The sequence below is a fragment of the Pseudochaenichthys georgianus genome, chromosome 20 (assembly GCF_902827115.2).
Source record: "Pseudochaenichthys georgianus chromosome 20, fPseGeo1.2, whole genome shotgun sequence".
Lineage (NCBI taxonomy): Eukaryota > Metazoa > Chordata > Actinopteri > Perciformes > Channichthyidae > Pseudochaenichthys > Pseudochaenichthys georgianus.
In genome coordinates, this window is record NC_047522.1 from 7,867,631 (window position 1) to 7,880,834 (window position 13,204).

General features: G+C 44.7%; 1 protein-coding gene across 2 annotated transcripts in view; it reads left to right on the forward strand.

Moving 5' to 3' along the window:
- nrp1a (neuropilin 1a) overlaps nucleotides 1-10,088 on the forward strand; it is a 57,129-nt gene extending 47,041 nt beyond the window's left edge. The window contains exons 10-18 of one of the 2 annotated variants that reach the window (XM_034108604.2): nucleotides 267-598; nucleotides 1,859-2,003; nucleotides 4,715-4,825; nucleotides 5,508-5,558; nucleotides 7,907-8,050; nucleotides 8,153-8,430; nucleotides 8,536-8,632; nucleotides 8,744-8,797; nucleotides 8,919-10,088. In XM_034108604.2, the coding sequence (XP_033964495.1) occupies nucleotides 267-598; nucleotides 1,859-2,003; nucleotides 4,715-4,825; nucleotides 5,508-5,558; nucleotides 7,907-8,050; nucleotides 8,153-8,430; nucleotides 8,536-8,632; nucleotides 8,744-8,797; nucleotides 8,919-9,205 (1,499 nt within the window). In that variant the 3' untranslated portion in view covers nucleotides 9,206-10,088. The remainder of the gene's footprint in view (nucleotides 1-266; nucleotides 599-1,858; nucleotides 2,004-4,714; nucleotides 4,826-5,507; nucleotides 5,559-7,906; nucleotides 8,051-8,152; nucleotides 8,431-8,535; nucleotides 8,633-8,743; nucleotides 8,798-8,918) is intronic. The other variant, XM_034108605.2, reaches the window with a different exon arrangement.
- The last annotated feature ends 3,116 nt before the right edge of the window (nucleotides 10,089-13,204 follow it).

A 13,204-nucleotide genomic window follows, 5' to 3' on the forward strand; every position in this document is an offset into this window, starting at 1 on the left:
TTCAGGCAGAGGTATTAGTATGCATGAGATCTGCAGACAGAGAAAAGGAGAATAGAGGGAGAGATCACAGCAACATCACAAAGAGTTTGGGGAATTGTCCTCTTCACTTGGTGTTTCACAATTTCTGTTGAACCTCAAACTCACCAAAGAAGACTTGTGGAATGGTAAATGATGTCGAAAATAGGCCTTTAGGTATTGGTCAAGTCTTTTGTTGCACATCATCTCTGCCAAGCTCACCTACTTTTGCTTTGCTTTTGTCTTTTTAGAGTACCCATGTTCGGGCATGTTGGGCATGGTATCAGGTTTGATCACGGACAGCCAGATCACTGCCTCCTCCCATACGGACCGGAGCTGGGTGCCAGAGAACGCCCGCCTGTTGACCAGCAGGACGGGGTGGACCCTGCTGCCCCAGCCCCAGCCCTTCACCAGCGAATGGCTGCAGGTGGATCTCGGCGATGAGAAGCTGGTGAAAGGGATGATCATCCAGGGAGGGAAGCACCGTGAGAACAAAGTCTTCATGAAGAGGTTCCGCATCGGCTACAGCAACAATGGCTCCGACTGGAGGATGGTGTTGGACAGCAGTGGCAACAAGCCAAAGGTGAGTGTTTCTAGGCATGTATTATGACGATCATGCTGTTGAACTCTGATACATTTTCAAATCAGAAGCATAGCCCTAACCAAAGAACACGCAATGCGTACTTTGTTTGATACAAGTTATAGTTTGATTTGTAACAGAAACACAACATTGTGATATGATTTAAATACATATCTCTGAAAAAATAAATCTCAGCCACATCTGCTCATCGATTCCGATTATGACGCATTCAGTCTCTTTTCTTCAGAGCGTTGCGCCTGGCAGTTGTTAGTTATACAGAAGTCGTTGCTAGTCAATTTCAGCAGTGCTTTGAATCACATTAGGATAAGCATCTCAAGTCTCTCGGAGCCTTTTCCCAGTTCTCTCTTTCCCTGCTTTGTATTCCGCCCGACACACACCGTTCAACCCTTTCAATGGATAGTGAAACCTCTCCAGAGACGAAGGAGGGGTGAAGGGAGCCGGGGGGGGGGGGAGAAACAGTGGAGGAAAAAAGAAGACGAGAAGGAGGAAAGAACGCCGCCACGTAGAGAAGTGACCCAAGATTTATCTGTCAGCGTCACAGCACGCACGGAAGACACACGCCAACACTTTCCTCTATGCATACACACGCTAACACATAGATAATCCGTCACGACGAGCACATATACAACCACATACACCTCCAAGGAGACCTGCAACAGCCCGTCCCCAATTACAAGCGTCCCTGACAGGGCATAAATCTGATCCAGATGGGCTGATGGTTGATTTATGAAGGGACTAAGGAGGATCCATATCCCCCCCTGTCCTAGTTAGCCTCTTCTCTCCCCTCGCCTGAGAGGTTCCAGCGTCTAAGGTGCACCAGGCTCTTTTCAGGTGATCACACATTAATCCACTTCCATCAGTCCCTTATCTCCTCTACTTTTGCATCCCACCTCTTTTCCCCTCATTTATTCTTGAGGAATGTCTGAGGCAGAGTTGAAAGAGCCAGGGGTTCCTTTGACAGACTTGTGTGCCATGCTGTGCCACTACCCCCCCCCTGCTTCACTTGCCTAAGCCATGCTTTAGATGTCAGCAAGATAAGACAGAGCTGGTCACCTACTGTTCTTCCTTGCCACATACCAGGCACATGCCGCCCTGCCTCTGGTATTCAGGAGGCAGGGATAAGTCTGCCTCGGGTATCTGCATTTGAAGAGCTGTATCTGTCAAAGGCCCAGCATTTTCTTTTACTCACTCTTTTTCTCTTTGTCTCCATCCCTTCCACCTTTCTCTTCTTTTCGATGCCAGATATTTGAAGGGAATAGCAACTACGACACTCCTGAGCTGAGGACGGTGGAGGCCCTGACGACTCGTTTCATTAGAATCTACCCAGAGAGGGCCACTCCTGCTGGCATGGGCCTACGGCTCGAGCTCCTGGGCTGCGAGATTGAAGGTAAACTATAACTTGTATTAAAGGTCCCATGTCGTGGCCATTTCTACTGATCATAATTCCATTGTTGAGGTCTACTAGAATACATTTATATTGTGCAATTTTCCAAACTCACATTGGTTTCTCATACAGCATCTCTGTATAGTATGTGTATTCACTCTCTGCCCTACACGGCTTGTTGGAGCTCCCCCCCTTCCCTGTGAGCCCACTGTGTTCTGATTGGTCAGCTCGCCCACTATGTTCTGATGAGTCTACCACCGTTACAGCGGAGCATCAGTGATTATGTGTTACAATGGCGTTAGCAACCAGAAAATGACACCAGTAATGACAAACAGGTGAGAATGCTGTGTGGGGTCTGGGTGGCGTGTTGGCGGGACGTTGCGCGGCTCGCTGAGGCGAGGAGCGGACAGTGTGAGCTGGGTTCATTTCCTGCTTGCTGCGTGGGGTCTGCGAGACATCAGGAATCGACGCAGGAAGGGGGGGGGGGTGCTGAGGGGGCTGCAGCACCCCCATCTGCGAGGCTCCACTAGCACCCGCACCCCCAAGCGCGGCGGACCTATAGTGTAAGTGCGCCACAGTTTCGCCGCTGCGAGGCTCCACTAGCACCCCCCCCCCAGCGCGTCACAGTTTTGCCGCTGAGAGTGCCTGTATGTGTGTGAGGAGCTCCACGGATTGGTCCATGTGGACTGTCTATAATATCCTTAAAGATTTGGTGCAAAAGATGCAAAGAAGAGATGTTTTTTTCCTACCATTGGTGCTTATTTCTCCACCAGCAGTCATGTTGTTTGAACTAATGTTGGTAATATTACTAGCCAGGATTACACTTCTTTTTTTAATGGTGATGACATTTCAAACACCTTTCACCATGGCAATGGAATGTTATCTCCTGGTGCTGACATTTCCAGACATAATTCTCATTTTCTACCCGCAATGACAGCCTTACCTTGACTCAGAGCGTTTGTTCAGACATGTGTTAGTATCTGACATTGACGCACACGCAGGTTAGCCATCTATCATCAGAGCTAATGACAAGTAGCTTTCGCCTCATGTCTGGGTTATTTAAAGATGTGGCAAGTCCCAGTGTTGAGCCAACAGCTGTCCAGCCCCTGCTCTTTATCCCTACAAGGGACAGTTGTCTTGTCTTCTTGTTACATCAAGGTTACCGCCATAGCTAGCCACTTCTAGAGGTTATCAAATGAAAGCCCACCTGGCCTGGTAGGATTATTGCAACAAGGCCCGCATCGCACTCTTCCCAACACCTGCATGTCTTGCTTCTTTCAAAGGACCGCACACTCTTTACTATCTTTAAAATTACCCCTATTTTTCTCCAGCTCTTTATCTGTCTCTCTCAAAGCTGATGTAGCCCAGCTCAGCATATAAGTGTGCAGCGCGCTAGCTCTAAGTGGATTTACATATTGGATTTCAGGGAGGCCCATTCCGTTGTAAGCCTCATGGACTCCCACCGGGGGCTTTAGTCAGATAATAATGCATGTTTTCAGTGTTAATGCCAAACACACACATACTTGTATACACACGGAGCAACCGCCAAATATGTCACCCTGCCAAATATGTGGTTACAGGCAGGGATACACAACCAGGCACTTACACAGGTGCTTCTGTGTGTCTGTGTGTGTGTGTGTGTGTGTGTGTGTGTGTGTGTGTGTGTGTGTGTGTGTGTGTGTGTGTGTGTGTGTGTGTGTGTGTGTGTGTGTGTGTGTGTGTGTGTGTGTGTGTGTGTGTGTGTGTGTGTGTGTGTGTGTGTGTGTGTGTGTGTGTGTGTGTGTGTGTGTGTGTGTGTGTGTGTGTGTGTGTGTGTGTGTGTGTGTGTGTGTGTGTGTGTGTGTGTGTGTGTGTGTGTGTGTGTGTGTGTAGCAGGCCATAGCAGGAGGGCTAAATCCTCATTTCTGTGAGAGGCTCCCCTGACGCAGCATTGACCCCATCCCTGACCTTCCCCACCCTGAATCTGACAGAGGCTGATCTGCCTCATATTTCATCTCGCAGAGGGAGAGAGCGAGGGCATCGGCTCACACACACACACAGATATTGTACACATACAGGCAGTTTTCCCCTATCTGTCTTTGCCTCGCTTTTTTTCCCCACCTCTCTCGTTTATTACTCAGTCAGTGTAAACACACACCGCGGGACGGCTGTGCAGCAGCGGAGCGTGGAGTGGATCTAGGGCCATGCCCACATCCAAGTGTAGCGGGCCATAATGATAGGCCACTAAGACAGCAGAGGGCCCTCCCTATATAGCCAATCCCAAGCCAGGTCTCTGCATTTCTAAAGTCTCCGCTGCTCTAAGGACCAGGCTTTAGCTTTATTTATACACCCACACCTCCGTACCATGATAAAAAGAGGGATTTGAATAGCTCATGCCTAGATTGAAGCCCAATATGTTACTGTGGGTAGAACATGCTGAGCTTCCAAATAACATATTTCAGAGTTTTTTTTGTTTCTCATGCTAGCACTCCTTAGTACTTTTATTCCAGCACAGTTCCAGTTTGTTTTTCTTTGCGATGTCACATTCCTTTGAGATATTCAACCCGTGCAGCATTTCCCCTCTTAATCTCAGTGTAATGTTTTACATTGTTAAGGGAACTGATGGTTTGCTTATTAAAATGTTTTAATATGAACTAAACTAAGGAATTCATCCAATATTACCTTGAAATCTAACCTATGCGGTCTTCTGTCTCTCTTCCGCTCCGCCTATACAGCTCCCACACTCCCTCCTACCACGGTAGTTCCCAGCACCACTCCGTCGGACGACTGTGACGACGACCAGGCGAGCTGCCACAGCGGCACAGGTGATGACTACGACGTGACAGGTGCTAACATCGCCCACATGAGACTGCAACTAAACTCCCCCGCCCCCCTCTTGCACTTCCTTCTGCCACTGCTCACACTCTATCTGCTTCACTCTCCTCGGCTTCCGTTCTCTCTGTTATAGCCAGATTTGATACCGCAGCTAATCTGCCACCTACTGCGCGCAGTACCCACGTACATGACGCTGTTTACACACCTCTAATTATCTGCACCTGTATCATCCCTCAGTTTATCCCCTCTTACCTCAGAAAACTCACATTGGAGGATTGTCGCACTTGCACCAAAGATCGCCAAATGCGCCACTCACAGCTGCTTCTAAATAGCCGGCTCTGCCTCTCTCTATCCCTTCATCTCTCACCTGCCTTGTCCACCGGCTCCCTCTTTTCAGCTCACTCCTCTTGGCCTCATGTCCCACTAACCCAGTAACTCTCTGAGCCTGCTGCCTGCACTCCCCATTAACCAGCAGTCTCCAATGATGAGCATGGTACCGTCTCGGTCACGTGTTACATGACGTTGTAGATGTTAGATATATGAGGCAGCGGATTTAGCAGACTGAAGAGAAAGACAGGTGTTAGATAGCTATTTTTAACTAGCAAGGAGACATTTGATGCATGAATGTAGTTATTTGCAAATAACGTAACTCTTGCCAGGCTGGGCTAACCATGCTAATGTTTTGTGTTACAGCGGGTACCATAATTCCAGAGACCACTACTGCTGAAGTGGATACCATCCCAGGTGAGCAAAACATATTTATTACATATATACTCCGCCTATGTCTCAAAAGCATGATAAACATACTAACAATTTATAGTAATCTACTTATAGCATTGGTTAATTTAGTTATTAGCGGAAGTAATTCTTTATTAGAATAATAATAACACATCAAATACAATTTTATAAGGAGTTCTAATGTTAATTAGGGGACATTACTGGTCATTCATTGAGGATTTTTTATAATTTTTTAATAAAATAATAGTTTTTTTAAACAATGACCACATAGTGTAACTAGGAATCACATTACCATGCAATGTAAGAAGATAATAATGTTTTGAAAGTGATTGGAATTATAATAACCTATGATCCGGAAATATATTACGTTTTTGGATACTTGACCTTAAAAGTCATTACAATATAATTGGCAGATCATAACGCATTTTGAGTATGTTTATCTAGCATTATAGACATGTGCTTCATAGATAGTGTGACCAATTATTCTGTTTCCCTTCAATGATTCCACTTCTTTCTAAATGCTGAACCTGATGCCATCAAACGTTACATGATGAGAATGTTGAATCGTGGAATAAATATTTATCTGCTCAAGGTTTTTCTGAATTAATTTCCATGGATTTATCAAAAAGCGTACCTTAGCTAATGATTGCCAGCTTGAGGCGGCCTCTCTGATGTGTGTCTGTTATTAAAGCTGATGATATGGCCCTGAGAGGCTCCTGCTGACAGGGTGAGCGAGGTTGTGTGATGCAGGGCTAGCTGATGATTAGCACTAGTGCTCTGTTGCTGCATCCTCAGCATAATCACTAATCACTGGGCCGACTCTGCCACACACTCAACACACACACACACACACCGTAACACAAAAACAGAAGAGCACAATGCAAATGACCACAGGAAATTGGGTGTGCTTTGGGGTCACATGCAGACACACACACACACACACACACACACACACACACACACACACGCACACACAGTGCTGTTTCCTATAGCAGGTTGATGAGGCAGCAGCCAGCTGAGAGGCTGTGCCCCAGACTGACCTTGGCTAATGGGCCATAGGCTCCACCCACCCCCCCTCAGCTGGCTCTGTGGTCTGTCTGCAGTCTGCTAGGCCACCAGCTATGATAGATGAGAGCTAAGGTGCAGGTGTGTGTATCCACATTTGTGTGTGTACAAACAGAACTAAATTTCTGTGGATACAGACTCATCCGCCTGACTTTTTATTTGAATCCCACGCCTGTTAATCAGTTCTGCCTATCTGTGTGTGTTTGTTTGGGTGTGTGCGTGCCATGCACTCTAATCTCCAAGGATCTACTTTCTGATGGCATTTGGCAAAAAAAGGCTCTTTTTCTATTCATCAAATGGCCAAGTGAGTCATATGGCTGCTCATCTTATCCACAGCTTGATGGTAGCCTTAGTAAAAGCCTCCCAAGAATGGAAAAAGACATTTAATTGGGGATGGGTTGTCTCGACGAAAAGAAAGGGGCTTGGCGTCTCGAATGTGGTTCCACATGGGAATTCCATCCTTTGAGTTTAATGGGCAAATAGAGCCGTTGCCTGTAGAAGCTAGTTAAAACATTCCCATTATTAAAGGGAATAACTGTATCTCTAAAAGCATCTCATGCTGGAGTCTGAGGTCCTGGCAAACATCCCAAACATCTCGCTCCCTCGCGTTCCTTGGAAGTCTTTCTTTATCGAATTTGAAGAAAAAAAAACACTAAAGCCTGCCCTCCCACACATTTTTTTGCCTCAACTGAGGCTCCTTCAGCGCGGTGTGTGTCCATCCATGGGGGATTTCATTGTTGGAATGGGGCCCCGGCTCTGTTACCATAGCTGTCTTCAAACCTCAAGTCTCCGCTCTCATTAAAATCTTGAGCTCTCTGCGGGTCGCTATGAATGCTTTCTCAACTGGACACCTTGTCCAGACACCCCATCTTCCTCTTTCCCTGTCTTGTGTGCTCTGCCTCTTCTAAGTATCCCTCTATACCTCTGTATATGCCCTGTTACTTTCATTAAAGAAGTCATTACTGTAGCCAAGACATAAGATCTACATGAGGTCTGGGCTGTCAGCTCCTCTTTTTGAGCCATAACTGTCCCTGTCTGGCTCTCCCTCCTGAGTTAGCTGTTTTTATCTCCCCCAGCAATGGGACTCTGAGCGAACGTCCCACAGTTCTTTGCTGCCCTCTAGTGCTTTGTATTGATCAGAACGAATGAATGAGGCTCCAAAGTGTAGCCCCCAGGTCATTGTTGGTTGAAAGCCCAAAGCTCCTGGCAATTTCTCCTTTTGTAATAAGGAAGATGATGAAATACGATCTCCTGTCACACGATCTTCACCTTTTTTTTCACATTTGCAGCTTTTCTGTGGTTTGCCTGTGACTTCGGCTGGGCCAACGACCCGTCCTTTTGCAGCTGGACATCAGAGGACACTGGCTCCAGGTGGCAGATCCAGTCCAGCGGCACCCCCACCTTAAATACCGGACCTAACATGGACCACACAGGTAAGGGTTCCACTTAATTTATCTCTCCTTTTTATGAACCTCCTCTTGTTTCTTTTCATCCACGTTTTATCTGTCACTGATACAAGCAATTTTTTCCAACAGGAGGATCGGGGAACTTCATCTACACCTTGGCGACGAGCCCCCAGGAGACGGAAGTGGCTCGGCTGGTCAGCCCCGTGGTCAGCTCCCCGGACTCAGACCTGTGCGTGTCCTTTTGGTATCACATGTTTGGGCCACACATTGGCACACTACATATTAAACAGCGCAAACAGACCGTTGACGGACCGGCTGACATCCTGCTGTGGACGGTCAGTGGTCACCAAGGGAACCGCTGGAGAGAAGGTCGTGTCCTCGTGCCACGAACCAACAAACCCTATCAGGTAAACGATTAGTCCATGAAATGATTGAAGTATTAAACCACTGTACCCATGGTGGTTCCATTGTGGTATCCAAAAGAAGTTGCTGAAAAAGTTCTTTTTTTCAAGGTGGTGCTGGAAAGTCTGGTGGAGAGAAAGAGCTGGGGGGACATTGCTGTTGATGACATTAAAGTTCTCGATGGACTCAGCATGGTGGACTGCAAAGGTAAGGCTTTCAGTTTTCATAGCTTCAATGCCTGCATCCAGCGCTTGATCTGCAAGTTCACTACACAGTTTTCTTTGACATTGGATTTCATTAGAATTTCTGTTTGAACAGATCCTGACGTACCCACCGAGCCGATGCTGCCAGAGGACCGCCTCAATGAAATCCGTAAGTTATTTCACACATGGAGGGTTTATTAGCTGTTTCCCTTTTTGAGAACTATTTGCCCACATTTCAAAGTTTATATCACATCTCACTCTCCTTTTCTGCGTCTCTCTCTCCCCTCCAGTTGAAGACATCACTGAGTACCCAGACTTTGTGGAGACCAACCAGATCAGCGGAGCAGGCAACATGCTGAAGACGCTCGACCCCATCCTCATTACCATCATCGCCATGTCCGCTCTGGGGGTCTTTCTGGGGGCCATCTGCGGCGTGGTGCTGTACTGCGCCTGCTCGCATGGAGGCATGTCGGACAGAAACTTATCAGCCCTGGAGAACTATAACTTTGAGCTAGTGGACGGCGTTAAGCTAAAGAAAGACAAACTCAATGTACAGAGCTCATACTCGGAGGCGTGAGGAGGGACTGAATGCATAATGTGACTATATCACGTGCAGAGCGTGCACAAGACTGGCTGTAGGCTTATCCTCTCGTATCTCCACGAGAAGGCAGGCTCAAAGGACTGCCAACACCCTCAACACTCTGGATGAGGGACAGGTTCAGGAACCAATGGGAGGTTTGGACTGATCCACGCTTTTCTCAGGAGCTGCAGTAAAAAGAACCTACCAGTAGGGGACACTGTGTACAAATAAACATACAGAAAAAAATATGTACAGATGATTAGATGATATTTTAATTTTCTATTTTGATTTTCATTCATTTTTACAATCGGATGCTGGTGTTGAGACCAATTTATTAATAATGTTTAAAGTATTTATCGTTTTCTGGGAAAGAAATGTCTTTTTTTTATTATCAGTTCATGAAGGCTGTTTATTTTCAAGTTCGGAAAGAGATGTATCAAAATGAACCATATCCGGCAAAACTGTAGATGTGCCCAATGATGAGCATACAGGGTGGGCCCATAACCCTTGACCCTGAAACACGTACTCTCTCCCCTTTGACCTCTGTCACTCTAAAGTGAGGGTCCCATTCATGGCAATGTATGGTTCTGACAGTGCCTTTAGTACATTTCGGTTGGCCTCCTCTGTTGATGTGGGCGGGGTATTTTTTACTGTACTTGGCAAAAGTTATGATGACAGGAAACAGGGGTACATTATCTTTAATACCTGGCAAACAGGATATCAGTCACAGCGCTTTGTTTTGTTTTTTTCTGTCCAAAAAACCACACACTGTAAATACGTTTTAATATATTTTATTGCCCTTTTTAAAGAAAGGAAAAAGGAAAAAAGCTGCAGTATCCCTTTTTTCATGGGTTTGTGTGCGTGTGTGTGTGTGTGTGTGTGTGTGGTGTGTGTGTGTGTGTGTGTGTGTGTGTGTGGGTGTGTGTGTGTGTGTGTGTGTGTGTGTGTGTGTGTGTGTGTGTGTGTGTGTGTGTGTGTGTGTGTGTGTGTGTGTGTGTGTGTGTGTGTGTGTGTGTGTGTGTGTGTGTGTGTGTGTGTGTGTGTGTGTGTGTGTGTGTGTGTGTGTGTGTGTGTGCGTGTGTGTGTGTGTAAATACAATCTTCTGACTGTTTTTTGTGGAAGATGCAGTGTTATGGTTTTTTATTTTAGATTACTTTGCTCAGATGAGTAATATTTGTGTGATATTACAGCGATTTCAATGTGCATTCAAGACATCTGTCACAAAAACACCCACTTCACTAAAACCACCACAGGATGAATTAATCAAAAGGTAACAACAACAAAAACCGAATCTCTCATATCTTCATCAGATCTCTGCTTCGAATTTGATTGATCCCCAGAACATTTTAATAACTTATAACACATTCACGACAACGGCAAAGGAGCTGGTGAAATATAAATATCTGCCAGCATACCAAAAAACAATCGTCATTACTTTGCTTTAGCTCAGAACTAGCTTCTCACCTCCAAACGTCACTGTGGATTGTTCACTGATGAAGTGCTCTCTGGACAATGCAGCTTGAATGCACTTTGTTATTGATTCCCCCGATAGGAGCCAATTAAAAGAGGGGTAAACACACTAACTGAAGAATGGTGCTATCATTCCTTTAGCCAGACACATTTGTCTGAAGATAAACCCAGTTTGTATTGTTCACATGCTGTATTGTAGTTTAAGGCCTTTCTCGGTCCGCAAAGAATTTGTACGTGTTTCACGTGTAGCAGCCATAACGTTGTGATGTCAGAGCTGATGTCATTAGGACGGGACACTGATACAGCGGGGGGATCGAGTGGCGTCACCTGAATCAGGTCACCTGGCTCCCCGTGTGTGGCTATACCAAAGGATGGTCGCCCCCTTCTTTCTCACCGGGGGTTTTCATGTACAGGTCAATAATGGTCATCACTCACAAACTTGCTCGGTCAAAGCCCCCCGAGAAGAAATCAAGAGGGGGAACGCTTGTAGAGAAAAGCAATGTGTGATGCTCTTTTTTGAATCTCTTTTAAGCTTAAAAGAAGTGCAGCTGTCACCTCAATGTGAACTCTTTTGAATCTCTCTTGTTTGCTGATGGATGGATGGAGGGGACAATCCCACCACTAGACGCTACAAGGGGAACTCCCTGTGAGATTGACAATTTCAGGACACAATGGCGCAAGGGGCCGGAACTCTGTGGTTTTTCCACACCACAATAAAACAATCAAAAATCCTGAGAAGGGTGACGTCTTTCACATCCGTGTGCTTTGCAGTGAACACATTCTCAGCTTGTTCATTTCAGATTTGACCTCCCACTCCTCTCGACACCTTTTGTCTGCGCTCGCAGCTACACGGAGGACTGTAGCTCCAGCGACGTCTGCTAAACTAGAGAAAACGGATACTGTAGCGTGGACTCAAAACAAACAATGTTGCACTGATAAATATATTTAAGAGGTTTATGTGTTTATAGCATTTCTTTGCAAAAAAAAACCAGAAGAAAGTCAAAAACACAAAAAACACGTGTTCATTTCTTTCCTCTTTTTTATAAATCTATATATATAGTTTCAGATCATGTGATATAATTCTGAAATGTAAAAGATATTATGATGTTTTCATTATTGAAAAAGGCATAAAAGATTTCCCAACATTAATGTCCCTCCCTCCATTTACATGGCATATTAGCGCTTCGTTTTGTACTGTCATTCAAATTTTGTGCAGATTTTTGTTTGGTTTTTTACAAGAACAAGAAAATAAGACTTTTATTTTCAATACTGCTTCTGTAATTTGCTGTTGTAGGAAAAAATGAATAAACAGCAAAGCCTTAAAAATTAAAAAAAACCGATATTTGTTTTGTGAAACTCCAACTTTAGATCGTCTCAGATCCACATCAGAGCTATTAAGGGTTAAACCAGCAGCTCTCTGAAGGAACATCTGTTTTCTGCATGAAAGTAGCTTGAATTACAGCAAGACACTGATATAAACAAAAGCATGGTGCCCAGGTTTTTCTTACAACCTAGTACTTCTAAGACTAAAACGAAAAAGAATCTTCATACCTAGGAATTTGAACATTTACTTACTATAGGTTATTTTTCAATAACAGTTGTTGCAGGAGATCTAAGATAAAATGCAACTGATTCTGACAGCAAGTAATAAATAGGGACTATATTTTCCTAGATCTCAGAGCAGATGGAAACAACTCAAGTGAAGCATGTAATTATTACCCACCTATTAGTAAACAGCGGTAAACTGATGGAGCGTAGGGCGGGTACTGACCACTAATGTGAACCTGATGTGAGCCTCTGACTCGCTCAGCTGCTTTTCTAGAGGTCTATCATTAGCAGAAATTAAACCAGTCTCCACTGATTTACGTTTCCTATGAGGAGGTATCCATAAGTGTTGCAGTGTCTTACTTTAGCAGACTTGGAATATTGGCAATTATTTGTGATGCTTAATGTCTTACACATTGGTACATATTAGATAAAAAGCACAGCAATGCTTAGTCTCCATTAACGTAAACAAGCAAATTAGACTTGTAACATCATTGTGCGGCATATTCTTCGTGCACAATTAACTGCAAGAGATTTGTTACTTAGCCCCCCCACTAAATCCTTTTTTTAATCTCTTTTAATGCTGCCTGAAGCAAGCATCATGCATTAATTAATAAACCAGTCAACCAATGAAGAAACCAAGAATTATCAACATTTATTCTTACAAAGAATACAGACAAAGTTTTAAAGAAATACTATTCAGTAACTGTCAGTGGCGTATGACTGGAAACTCATGCAATATTTTCTAAATTAGCACTACCCCTTTCTAATAAGTTGCCCTGAACTGCATTCATGTACTTTGCTACTTTGTACTTCTACTTGACTATACAATTCAGAGGTAAATCATGCACTTTTACTTGACTACATTTATTTAGAAGGGCTACATTTAGTTACTTTACAGATGTGGATCAATGATGTGAAATATAAAAAACTCTTAAATCAGACTGGAGTAAATTCACAAGCTACCCTGCAGTATACAAA